The 13496-nt window shown below is 53.4% G+C and overlaps 1 protein-coding gene across 1 annotated transcript in view; it reads right to left on the reverse strand.

Annotated features, from left to right (window-relative positions):
- Positions 1-13496, reverse strand: part of CUX1 (cut like homeobox 1) — a 267458-nt gene that overhangs the window by 4211 nt on the left and 249751 nt on the right. Inside the window, exons 15-20 of the mRNA XM_084219333.1 lie at positions 7132-7268; positions 6073-6139; positions 4921-5033; positions 4000-4116; positions 2038-2121; positions 1723-1779 (exon numbers count right to left, since the gene is read on the reverse strand). Of these exons, the coding sequence (XP_084075459.1) occupies positions 1723-1779; positions 2038-2121; positions 4000-4116; positions 4921-5033; positions 6073-6139; positions 7132-7268 (575 nt within the window). The remainder of the gene's footprint in view (positions 1-1722; positions 1780-2037; positions 2122-3999; positions 4117-4920; positions 5034-6072; positions 6140-7131; positions 7269-13496) is intronic.

Genomic DNA, 13496 nt, shown 5'->3' on the forward strand with positions numbered 1-13496 from the left:
GGTGGGTTCAGCGTGGGCTTTCCCCCACTGAAAACCCTTCTGGGGGCTGATTCTGAGTTGCTTTAGCCCAGCTCTCTCCAGCAGCTCTCCCTGCTCCAGCTGTGCCAGCCCTGCCTCGGTGCCTGCTCCTCAGAGAAGCCCTGGCAGTAATTAAGCTTTGCACATTTTTAATTTGTGAGCTCAAACAACTTTGTGATTTGCAGCATCCCCTCGTCGCCTCCTGAGCAGGGCCCTGGAGCCAAGGCTGTGTTGGTGCTCCCAGAGCTGGCCCTGCTGTCCCCTTGCTCTGGCTCTGCCAGCTCTGTCCCAAAAGCTTTGCTCTCCAGCCTGGCAGTGCCACCCCATGGGGCTGGAAACCTGTGGGGTCAGGATGAATCTCCCTCCACCCCTCATTTTGGAGAGGCCACTGAGCCACAGCCAGACCCTGCTGATGCCTGAGCCCTTCTGGCACCCCACACCAAGATCCCAGTGGCAAAACCTCCATGCCCACCCCTTCAAAAGCACAAAAATCAGGAGCAGCAGAGGAGTGCCTTGCATAGGAGTGCCTTGCCCTGCCCTCCTTCACAGCCTCTCTTTATTCCTGCTGCAACCCAGGGACTCATTATGGCCATAAGCACATTCCCCAAACACCAGGCAGGCTTTCCAAAGCTGGCATTAAAACCCACAGATCTCCCACCAAACCCATTCCGGGCTGAAATCGTCTTTGCTATTCACGGCCACGGCGGAGGCTGCTGGAACAAACAAGATTATGTTCTTAAATATTCCCAAGGAAGAACTCCCCTAAGTCAGTTTTTTTTTGTGTGTGTGAATGCCTTTCATTAATTCTCCGTGGTGCTAGCACGCCACACAATCCATATTCATGTTGGCATTTGCTTGGTTTTTATGCAAATGACAGCTCTGCCTTTATTCCAGGATATCTCTGTGCTCTCAGTCCCACGTTCACCTCCCTTGTGCTGGAGAGCTGGGGGTTAACTCAGCCAAAACCTCATCCTGAGCCTGCTGCTAATGCCACAGATTCCTCTGTAAGTCAGATTTCCTCAATAACCACGTTTTTAGCTCAGAAAGTTCTACCCTAAGAGATGGCAGCCCGAGGGGCAGTGGCAGCAGTCACCTCTGTGCCAAGGACCCTCTGCTGCTGCAGACAGCACAGCTCCCCCAGGAATTCCCCTGATGCTTTTTTGGAAGGAAGAGCCAGAGCAGGGAGGATCAGGGCTTGGGAAGGGGTTTTTAAGGAGAAGCCAATGTGTGGGGCAGAGATCTTCCCTGGAGTGCTGGACCCTCTGCAGCCCCTCACACTCCTCCTCCCCACATGTGTGGGGTGCTGGGGCTCTCTGGGGGGGGGTCTCCTATGCAGGGGTGCAGCCCTGAGCCCCACAGCGTGTTACAAACCAGAGGAGAGGTGCTTGGAACCACGGAATAGAATCAGAATTGTCTCAGTTGGAAAAGACCCCAGCCATCCCTGAGCCCAACCATTCCCCCAGCACTGAACCTCGTCCCCAGGTGCCACATCTCCCTGTCCTTGAAATGCCCCTGGGGATGGTGATGCCACCACTGCCCTGGGCAGCAAGGAGGGAAGGGATTGCTCCTAACCCCAATTCCAGCATGGCCAGTGTGCTCTGCACCTGCCCAGGCCAGGCCCTTCCCTGCCCCACAGCCCCTTCCCCTGCAGGCACTGGGCTCAGGTCCCCTCAGCCCCCACAGTGCTGCAGAGCAGCCACTCACCATGCTCAGCGTGGCTTTATCCCAGGGACTGAGGCTCAGGTACTTCCTCTGGCGTTCCTACAAGGAAACCATACAAGATTTTGAGGCTCAGAGGGTGAATTTGGGGTTTGCAAAACGTGGAAGGAGCTGTGTGCCCCAGGATGGTCCCATTCACCCTCCGCCCCCTTCCATCACCTGGGCACAGTGACTTTTATTTATTTATTTTTGAAAGCAAAGGATGTTTGAGTGTGTCTCATCCTATCAGAGCTCCCTGGATTTCATCTGGGCATGAAAGAGGGGCTGATGCAGAGGGAGGTGCTGGGGAGCCTTTCTCACCTTCCTGCTGAAGGAGGAGAAGGGGTCCAGGCGTTCCTCGTACTGGGAGGAGTAGCGCTGCTCCGTGTCATCCCTGCTGCTGCCCTGGGGGAGCAAAGGTGGGGTGAGAGCCACAGGGACACCCAGCACAAGGACAGAGCCCTGAGCTCCCCCCTTTGGAAGGAAACACCCCCAAAGGATGGAGCAGCACAGCCCAGAGCTGACCCACGGGGCTGACAGCATCTGTCCCCTTCAGAAAGGAGAAGCACAACGGGAGCTGTGGAATAAAAGTCCTTTCTTCATAGAATTGTGGAATGGTTTTGGTTTGTCTCGGTATTTTGGGTGCTTTCCATGAAATAATTGTCACCTGTGTCATCCCCACAGAGCTCTGGAGGATGCTGCAAATCCCACCCTGGGCTACTGCAAATCCCACCCTGAATTCCTCTGCTGCTGGGCCAGGCAGGAGGGACAGAGGTTCAGGAGGAGGAAACCATTGTAGAGCTGTTAGAGGCTGGGAAAAGGGCAAGGAAAATGAAGAAACCCCCTTGAAAGCAGGGAAACATTTGGGTGGGTCCAGCCAGGATGGATTTTTTACTTCTCCTGTACAATTCCTCTTACACAGCCTCAGCTGCAGGGAGCCCCGAGGATGCTCCTGCAGCCTCCCTGCTCCTCCTTCCTCCAGCTCTGCAGGAGCTGCAGACTGCACATCATTCCTGCCCAAAGCCAGCCTGGGCACAGTCCCTGCAGGCTCTGCCTCCTTGCTCCAGGGCTGATTCCCTGTGCCTGCCCCAGCTCTGCCATGCTCCCCCTCCCCGAGGCCTTTCTGGATCTGTTCCTGCGTGCAGAGGGCCCTGCCTGCTCCCACTGCTGCTCTTACACCTCTGTGTAAACCTTTAGTAAGGCCTCCCACACTGCAACCCGACCCTGGGGTCACAGAGATGAGCCCAGAGCCCGATTTAGGGGCGAGGAGCCGCCGCAGCCTGGCCAGTGCAGTGATCTTTGCTGAGTATTTTTAACGTGTCACATGTCCCATTAGGGGGTGAATTATGCAATCCCCTGCGCTGCTGCCACCGAGGGTTTTGCTCTTTAGCTCATGGCAATGGCATTCAGGGGTTGCCTTGTGGCAGAGGATAAACATGGAGATGATATTCCACAGGAGAAAGGGGAAAAAATGTCAGAGGGGACGACCTGGCGTCATCACGGGGACATAAAGGAAGGCACCAAATAAGGTCCCGCAGGCTGCAGGAGTTCCCCAGCACCAAATGCTATTAAAATATCCCTCAACAAAACAGACTGGGTGCAGGCAGCATGGAAAGGCAGCAGCCAGGGGGGGGAAGGATGGCAGGAGATGGGTGTCCCCTCTGTGAGTGGCACTTTGGCATTTCTAAGGCAAGCCCGAGCTCAGCAGAGCCTGGAAGTGCTGGCAGTGGAAATCTCCCAGGCAGCAGCCTGAGCCTGCTGCAAACCCCCAGGGAGGAACCTCTGAGGGGCACAGCACGAGCAGAGCAGGCTGCAGCAAAGTCTGGTCCCCCTTCCCAGCCTTCTCCTGGCATCACTGGGATGATTTGGGGCTGGTTTCTCCTCTTTTGTCTTCTGGCTGCTCAGGGAGCAGCTCTCCCTGCTGGATACAAGAAGTTCAGGAATGAGCACAAGTGGGGCAGGATGAATTATTTTCCAGGCTCTGCTGCAGGGGTCAATTTAACCTCTGGCAGCCTGGTCAGGCAGAAGCATCCCCACTTGCCAGCAGTGAGCATCAGGGCAGGGTGTAGCAGCTCTGTCAGGGAGGAAATTTGGGCTTCTGCCTCTGAAGATGTCAAAGATGCCTCAGCACAGTTCTAAACTGCCTCCCTGGCAGGGAGAACCTTTCCCACCCAATCAGCTCCAACTCCCAGGCAAGCTGCACATTGGAAATGTGCAATTTCTGTGCCTGTTGTGTGAGCCCAGCCCCGGGAGGGACAGACAGACGGACAGGGGGACACTCACCCGGCCAGGGTAGCTCTGCAGGAACTTGATCTTCTCGTAGAGCTTGATGTTGTCAGCTCTGAGGGTGTCCAGCTCGCTCTGCAGGGCGTGCACCGTGTGCTGCAGCATCCTGTTCTCCTGCAGGGATGGAGGGACCGTGGCACCCAGCCAGGGGGGTCTGGGACACCCAGCCAGGGGGGTCTGGGACACCCAGGCAGGGGGGTCTGGGGCACCCAGCCAGGGGGATCTGGGGCACCCAGCCAGGGGGGTCTGGGGCACCCAGCCAGGGGGATCTGGGGCACCCAGCCAGGGGGGTCTGGGGCACCCAGCCAGGGGGATCTGGGGCACACAGCCAGGGGGGATTTGGGGCACCCAGCCAGGGGGATCTGGGGCACCCAGCCAGGGGGGATCTGGGGCACCCAGCCAGGGGGATCTGGGACACCCAGCCAGGGGGGAACTGGGACACCCAGGCAGGGGGGAACTGGGGCACCCAGGCAGGGCTCAGTCCCCTTCATCCCAGGAATGAACCCCCCTGCCTTGGAATTCAAATTGCTTCCTAATTCAAACTGTCCCAGGTGTGGCACAAGGGGGCTCCCAGTCCTGGCCAGGAAGCCAAAGCAGGGCTGGGGTAGCCCAGGTGGCTGAGGGGGGCTTTGGGATGGGGTGTGGCTCCCACAGGAGGTGCAGACACAACCAGACAGCTTGGAAAAGGTGATGTTGGGCTCTACTGCAATTTGTTACCCCAGAATGTATTCTCTAAGTGCTTTTTCCACAGCACCTCCAAACACTGTGCCAGGAGTACAGGGACACAGGGACACAGGGACAGAGGGACACAGGGTCAGAGGGGTTTGGACCTGTCCTGGAGCAGCAGCAGCACAGAATTCCCTGCAGCCAGGCCAGCCCCAGCCCCTGCAGCCCCCCAGCCCCCAGCAGGCTCCTCACCCCCTCCAGCTCCTGGTTCTTGGCTCGGAAGCGTTCCCTCTGGCTGGAGATGATGGAGAGCAGGGAGTCCACCTGGCCCTCCTGGAATGAGGTGCCAGGGGGTGCAGGGTGACCTGTGGGTGAGGGTTGGTGTGAGAGGTGACCTGGGAGATGCCCACCATCCACCCCAGGGCTGTGCTCAAGCTCCTCCTGCTGTGGGACCTCGGGGGCACCCAGACCAACCCCTGTGCACAGTTATTACAACATGCACTGCTATTTATGTTGGTTTTTTTTTTTTTCTCATTTTTGAGGACTCATCCTCAAAGTGGACAGGAAAACCAATTGCATTATTTGTGCAACCCATGGCTGCCTTTCCCTGCCTCCAGCCCTCCCCATCCCTGCCAGACTCTCTCCTCTGGCCTCTGCAGCAGCTGCAGCATTAAAATAAAGCCCCAGAGCCACAATCCTCTCTCCCCTACCCTGACCCCTCATCCAGGACCCCATTTTTTGGGTGTTCCACATGGGTTGCCCCCCTTGCTGGGGCTCTGTGGGTGCCTGGGATGTTGAACCATCCCTGCCTGCTCCTCCTTCCTGGCAGTGGCATTCACAGCCAAGGAGAAATGTGTCCCCAAGGCCATGACTCAACCAGCTGCACTGAGCAGTTATTCACAGAGCAGGATGGGTGGCTGCAGGTTGTTTAGCTTGGTGGGACTGTTGCTGTGATAAATGTTTATCTTGTGTTTTCAAAACCTTTCAAAACAAACAAAAAAAAAAAAAACCAAGCAAAAAATAGGAAAAAAGGAAAGATTTTTTTTTTCCCCAGAGGAGCAAGGAGTTGCTATTTTTTTTTTTTTTTGATTCATTTTCTCCTGCAGACCTCAGCACAGGGGCTGATGTACAGGAAGCAGGCTGGAGCAGGCTGATGTTTCCCTCCCTGGCTCTGGAGGGGTTTGCTGTGGCCAGGGCAGGAGCAGAGCACAGAGCTCAGGCTGTGGGCTCAGCCTGGCATCCCCAGCTCAGCCCAGCGCCTGCTGCACCCCGGGAGGAGCCCCAGGACGGGCAAACCCTGCCCAGCACGGAGAGCTGTCCCAGAGGAGTCACCCTGGGCAGGGACTCTCAGGAGCTGCCAGCCCTGGGGAGGAGCCCCCCAGCCCAGCCCGGCTCCCCTCTCACCGCAGAACTGCGCCGTGGCCTCCTTGATGGGCTCGGGGATCCTCTGCAGCCCGGGGCCGGCCGCGCCCTGCGCAGCACAAAGAGAAATTCAACATTCCCCACCCTCCCCAAGGGCAGGGCAGGGCAGGGCAGCCCCTCCTGCCCCTGCAGCCTCACCCCTGCCGGGTCTGGAGCTGGGGATCCACCTCACACCCAGCCAAGGGCAGGGCTGGATGGACCCGGGGTGCCCCTGGTACCCCCCACTCCCTCCCATGGCAGCACCTCCCCAAGGCACCCAGCCCTGCTGGGTGGATATCCAGAAAGAAAAGGAAATAATAATAGTAATAGTAATAGTAATAGTAATAGTAATAGTAATAGTAGTAATAGTAATAGTAATAGTAATAGTAATAGTAGTAATAGTAGCAATAGTAGTAATAGTAATAGTAGCAATAGGAGCAATAGTAGCAATAGTAGTAATAGTAATAGTAATAGTAATAATAATAATACCATCATATAATAATAATAATAATGATAATGATAATGATAATGATAATGATAATGATAATGATAATGATAATAATAATAACCACCAAAAGCCCCCCAAAAACTGAAAACAAGAGGAGATGAACGCTCTCCCATGTCCCCACAGTGGGGGGAAGATGCACCCATCTCTGCTGGGTAAATTATCAGAAAGAAAAGGAAGGAAGAAATAATAATAGTAGTAATAATAATAGTAATAATAATAAAAAATTATAATAGAGATTAATAAATATTAATAATATGAAGTAATTTATAATGATAATAATAAATATTAATAATTAATGAATAATACTAATTTAAAATGAAATAATAATGATAATAATGATAATAATGATAATAATGATAATGATAATGATAATGATAATGGTAATAGTAATAGTAATAGTAATAGTAATAATAATAATAATAATAGTAATAATAATAATAATAATAATAATAGTAGTAGTAACCCCCAAACCCCCCAAAAGCTGAGGCCAGGAGGAGGTGGACATCTCCCCTGCCCCTGGGGGAGCTCAGAGCTCTGCTCCAGGGCCGTGGTACCTCTGCCTCGGGCCGTGGCACAGCAGACAGGGCCTGGACGGTGCTCAGGTCGTGCTCCAGCTTGGCCACGAGCTCCTTCTGGGCAGCCAGGGCGGCCACAGCCTCGCTCAGCTGGATCTGCAGCTCTGCACAGCGCACTGCAAAACAGAGCCAGGGCTGGCACCGAGCCCCAGACTGTGCCAGGGGCCACCAAGGAGCTGAGGAGCCCCACCTGGGGCAGCAGAGCAGCTCAGGGCAGCACCCCTGCTCCCTCCTGGTGTCTGGGAGCACAGCAGCAGTCCCTGCTCACACCTGAGTTTGATGGTTTCATTTAATTTTTTTCGGGGTATTGTGCTTGTAAAGGACTTGGTTTGAAGGCTGAGGGCAGCAGGATGAGATACAGAGCAGGTTCTGAACTATCTTGTGTGCTGGGAGCACGTGGTGCTTGCCTTGGCATGTCTGGGGCTGTTCATCTGGGGGTGCCCCAGGTGGGCACAGCCCCTGGCAGGGAGCAGGGCCACCTCCCAGTGCCAGGGGCACAGCTGCACTGGCACAGCTGCTCCAAAGGCACCAGGCAGCATTTCTGGTGCCCCAGGGGTACCTGGCAGCACCTGGGGGCAGAGCGGGGGCACCTGGACAGGGTTAAAGGGAGCCGAGCCCAGGAACCCATCCCAGCTCTGGTCTGCATGGGAGAGGGGATGGAGGAGACTCCCCAGGCTGTGGGGGCTGGGAGGGGCAGGTGGTGGGGTGGGGGTCTGGAGCAGGCTGGGGGACACCCCAGGAGGGGCTGGGGGTGGGGGTCAGGCTCTGCAGCCCCGGCGCTCCCGCTCAGCCAAGTTTCTACAAAGGATCCCTTTCCCAGCTGCCCCCCAGAGGAAAACCCACACCCTAAACCACAACAGGCACTGCTGGAATGCTCCAGGAGCAAAACAAAACCCTCTCATTCCCCTCACGTAACCCCAGAGGAGCCCAGATGTGAAGCAGTGAAGGTGCAGCTTCGGGAGCAGCCCCGCAGGGCGAGCCCAGGGTTCCAGTGGCAAATCCATCCCCAAACTGTCCTGCAGCAGAAATCCACCTGGTTCACCTTTCTCCCTGGCTGCCAGCAGGGTCTGGGCCTCTCCCTGGCTGGAAAACCTGCTCAGCTCCAGGTTCAGAGCTGGGGTTTGCACTGCCAGCCCCTCCACCGTGGGGATGCAGATCTGTCCCTCCGTGCCTGGATTGCCAGGGGGGTCAAAGCTCAGGTCCCATCTGTTCCAGTCCCTCCCTGATAATTCCTGTTGTAATGATTCCCCTAATTTCCAGACAGCTGGAAGGCAAAACAAAATCTCCTCGTTTATCAGCAGCCAGGGAGCAAGAAGTGCAGGGGCAGCCTGGGGAGCAGCAAGGGCAGCTCTCCTCAGAGCCTTCAGACAGGGGGTGCAACGTGTGCACAGCTCAGTTCCAGCTCCCCCAGCTCTGCCAGGCTGGGAAATGCTCCACACACCCAGAGACCAGCTGTGGAGGGAGCTCCTTGCACAGGGAGTGATGGCCTGGCCACAGGGCTGGACTGAGAGCAGCAGTGACTCTGCTTTCCCAGAAATCAGGAAATCAGGGGGGTTACTGGTGCAAATTCCCTTTTTTTTTGTAGATGTGGCACTTGGGGACATGATGATGGAGTAAGGATGATCTTAAAGGTCTTTTTCAACCTAAACAATGAGAAAGACAATTACTGTGTCAGTGTAATAGAATCTCAGAGTGGTTTGGGTTGGGAACAAATTAAAGTTCATCTCATTCCCCTCCCTGCCATGGGCAGGGACATCTTCCACCAGCCCAGGTGGCTCCAATCCTTGTCCAGCCTGGCCTTGGGCACTGCCAGGGATGCAGGGGCAGCCACAGCTGCTCTGGCACCCTGTGCCAGGGCCTGCCCACCCTCCCAGAGAAGAATTCCTTCCCAATTTCCAATCTAAACTTAGATTGGATAAACTTCTTTCCGTTTAAAGCCATTTCCCTTCCCATATTATTCAGAAGGACCAAGCCTCACTGCAGGGAAAGGGAGGTGGCACTTGCTTTGAACACAACACCTGGATTTATTTTTTCTCCCTCTGCATATTTGCATTTTAGAGCCCCAATAAGAGACTCGGATCGAGCAGTAGCTGTGCTGAAGGCACATCCCACTGGAGGTCAGTGTTTCTCCAGGAATGAGGAATCCCTGCCTGCTCCAAAACATGGGTGGCCTGATGCAAAATATTTGCATCAACAAGATTTGGAAAGAAGAAAACCTCTTCCCTGTGGTTAATTATTCAATTGGCTGTCTTTTAAAATTACATTAAAATGCAATTGGGAAGCTCTTGCTGGCCAAACATGGGCTGGGGGCCCCAGTTCTGCACGAGGCACTGCTGAGCATCCTGCCCAAGGTTCACCCCACCAGGAGGTTACCTGGGGCAGGAATTGTTCCCTGGCCTCCCTCCCTGCCCAAAAATCCTCTGGAGATCTGGGCTTTGGAGCCTCCAGAAGGAGACCCAGTTCCTGCCTCTCTCTCTTAAAGGATCCTGTTGGCTTCTGAGTTACAGGGACTGAGTTTTTTCAATTTAAGAGAAAAAAGGGTCACCAAAGATCTCAGTTTTAAAGGGATTTCCTTCCTTCCTTCTTTTCCTTCCTTCTTTTCCTTCCTTCTTTTCCTTCCTTCTTTTCCTTCCTTCTTTTCCTTCCTTCTTTTCCTTCCTTCTTTTCCTTCCTTCTTTTCCTTCCTTCTTTTCCTTCCTTCTTTTCCTTCCTTCTTTTCCTTCCTTCTTTTCCTTCCTTCTTTTCCTTCCTTCTTTTCCTTCCTTCCTTTCCTTCCTTCCTTTCCTTCCTTCCTTTCCTTCCTTCCTTTCCTTCCTTCCTTTCCTTCCTTCCTTTCCTTCCTTTCCTTCCTTCCTTTCCTTCCTTCCTTTCCTTCCTTCCTTTCCTTCCTTCCTTCCTTCCTTCCTTCCTTCCTTCCTTCCTTCCTTCCTTCCTTCCTTCCTTCCTTCCTTCCTTCCTTCCTTCCTTCCTTCCTTCCTTCCTTCCTTCCTTCCTTCCTTCCTTCCTTCCTTCCTTCCTTCCTTCCTTCCTTCCTTCCTTCCTTCCTTCCTTCCTTCCTTCCTTCCTTCCTTCCTTCCTTCCTTCCTTCCTTCCTTCCTTCCTTCCTTCCTTCCTTCCTTCCTTCCTTCCTTCCTTCCTTCCTTCCTTCCTTCCTTCCTTCCTTCCTTCCTTCCTTCCTTCCTTCCTTCCTTCCTTCCTTCCTTCCTTCCTTCCTTCCTTCCTTCCTTCCTTCCTTCCTTCCTTCCTTCCTTCCTTCCTTCCTTCCTTCCTTCCTTCCTTCCTTCCTTCCTTCCTTCCTTCCTTAACAGAAAAAGCAAAAGCTGGAGCTGTGTCAGACACTGAAAGCAGCCAAGCACACAGAGCCTCCCTCTCATCTCCCTGTCAGTGTCACTCCTCTCAGTTGGTTTTTGGGTTGGTTTTTTTTTAATCATAACTTTCCCTTTTCACAGGGGCCGTGGCCACCCGCGAGCTCGACACTTCTGTGCCATCAACTCTTCACCTGCAGCAGCAGGAGCAGGGCTCTGCCAGGCAGGCAGGGCAGCTCAGGCACTGAATCCAGCAAAAGGAATCTGCCTTTGTGCTCCCTGAGCTGCTGAGCCCTGCCTCTGACCCCTCAGATGTGCAAATAGCTCAAAGAGAAGAGAAGAGCTACAGCAGAAGGTATTGGGACAAAGAAGGTGAAGTCCTGGGGAAAATGGGTTTTAAACCAAGTGTCTTTAGCCTCAAACTCTGCCAGCTCTGGGTTTTAAAAAGCCAGGCACAGAAAATCAGAGGCTGGGACTGGGCTATTCCCATCCCTGGAAGTGCTCAAGGCCAGGCTGGAAGGGGCTCTGAGCAACCTGGCCCAGAGGGAGTCGTCCCTGCCCGTGGCAAGGGGTTGGGCTGGGTGATGGTGAAGGTTCCCTTCCAACCCAAACCATTTAATAATTCTATGACACCTCACCAAACACTGAAGGAACCCTCAGAAAGAGCCTCTGCTCAAAGCAAATGCTGTGAAGAAATGCCTTTTGTGGGAACTGTGTGTGCCCAAGGGGCACTGCCATGGGATGAATGTTCCTGGAAATAACCCAAGGACCTGCATGGACAGGCCAGTGCTGGGTGGGACACACGGGGAAGAAACAAACCCAGAGTGAGAATAAAACATTGACTGAGTCCTTGTGAACAGCCCAGCCAGCCTCCTGCCATTCCAAAGCTGCAGGGGAAACCCTTGAGGGGATGATTGAAGGGAACAACATCCCTGGAGCCCCCTGCCCAGGCTGGTGGGGCAGGGGCTGATCAGGAGTGCCCTGAGCCAGGAGCCCAGTGCTGCCACACAGCAACTCTGACTCCTGTAACAAGCCCCAGCAACTGGGCTCCCTTGGCAAATCATCCAAAATAAACAGCATCTGTTTTCACAGATGGAGAAAATTAAGACATACTAGCAACTTGGTTTGAAGTTCTAAGGCCAGACATAAATAAATGAGAGGCAATCTTTCCATAAGATGGTGGCTTGATTCCTGAGGATACAGACAGATGAATAAATCACCTTGGGGTGAGATAGGCTGGAACTTGCTACACATCCATGGGACCAGGGGAACTGCTCCTGTGGATCCTCAGGACCCTGAGGAAATGAGAGGTGAGTGCTGTAGCTGAAGTGATGGGGTAGGAGCACACACATGGGCAGTTGTGGCAAATTAGCTGATGCTCTGCAAGTTCACACCCTGATTTGCCTCCTGGAACTTTTTAATCTCCCTCTATTTACTGTCTGGCCTCCCTGAATTTACATAACTGTAAAAAAAAAAAAAGAAAAAGAAAAAGAAAACAAGCTGAGAAGTGATGTGGCACGCTCTCTTTGAAAAGTCAACTGAAGTGCATTGAAAGCCACTACTTCAAAGGGTTGAAGTCTATTTTATTGACTGGAAGGAAGAAGATGGTAAGATAAGCAAACCTTGGAGTGCCTTGGCACCAAGGCTCAAAGCTGGAAACTCACTCAACACAAACAGGGGTGTCTGAGAGTGCCAGGGCAAGGAGCAGAAGCCAAAGGAAGAAGCAGGAAACTGGGTCTGCCACGGACCCTTTGCTTTTTCCAGCTCTTTCACCTTTCCCCATGCTGGGCCACTCCAGTTCATGACTGGACAGTTACCCTGAGTTGAAATCATCGCTCTTCCCCATGAAAAAAACGTGCCAAGACTTCTTGGCATCGCTCTCCAGGAGCATTTTTGAGCCAACAAAGTCTTACCTCCGGCTCTGCCTGATGCCAGAGCTCCCAAGGTTTACACATAAACTCAGGCCCAATTTCAGGCTCTTGAAACACTTGGCATTTAGCTTTTAAGGAAGTCTGGAAAAGGCTGTTATTGCCCAAAGTCCTGCTCCCCTTCCAGGAGCATCAAGGGAGCTGACTCGACCTTGACCCTGCTCTTTGTAGCTGGAGGGATGAGGAGCACAGGGATGCACAGATCCAGCCCTGCATGCACAGGATGATTTTCTCTGCCTTCTTTTTTCGGTCTGTGAAGATGCCAAGGCAGAAAGATGTGAGCCAAAACCCTTCCTGCAACAGGAAGGCTGTCAAAGGCCTTTCACCATTGCACAGCCTGATGGTTCCAGTTCTGCCTTGACCTTTTCATGGTGAGGGACAACATTTCTGCCTGGCCCAGAGCGTGTGGGAGTCACTCAGTCCACCTCAGCTTCATGCAAAGCCTTTTCCTTGGGGCCACCACTGCTGGGAGCTGCCAGCAGGTTGAGGAACAGGACAGGAGGCAGGGAATGATGGAAGATTTTCCACAAGTCACCTGTCTGTGGGCTCTGAGGTGCAAATCTGCTCAGCAGCAAAGGATGAAGAGGAGGTTGTGGTGCAAAAGCCCAGCTGAGATCTCACCTCCCATCAGGCAATGAAAAATCAGTGTCATTCAAGGGACTGCTCCAAAAATGTCCCCAGGGTAAATAAAGATCAAGTGCTCCAGAGATCTCCCCAATACAACAGAAACACAAAGGAATTGGGATTTTGGGACGTTTTGAAGCAATTTCTGAAGAAATCTCCAGGGAGGGAGGAAAGGGCAGTCAGGTCCAAGAGTTCCTGAGCAGCCAGAATGCCTGGATTATTAATCTGGGAATCATCTCAGCCTGCAATGCTGCTTCTGGGCTGACCTGGTCCATCTGTGCCTGCCACGAGGGCATTCCCTGATCAGACCCTCTGCAGGGCTTCTGAAAGGGCACAAAAAGCAAGGAGAGGATGAAGAGAGGAATGATGACAACTCTAAAAGCCATCTGTAAGTTCTAGCATGATCTCCCTGTTCTCCAGGCACAGGTATCAGGCCTGGAAAAGCTGCAGGAGTGCAGAGGTTTGTCTGATACAGAGTTGTAAGAGA

Source organism: Fringilla coelebs (assembly GCF_963513975.1).
Source record: "Fringilla coelebs genome assembly, chromosome: 20".
Taxonomy (NCBI): domain Eukaryota; kingdom Metazoa; phylum Chordata; class Aves; order Passeriformes; family Fringillidae; genus Fringilla; species Fringilla coelebs.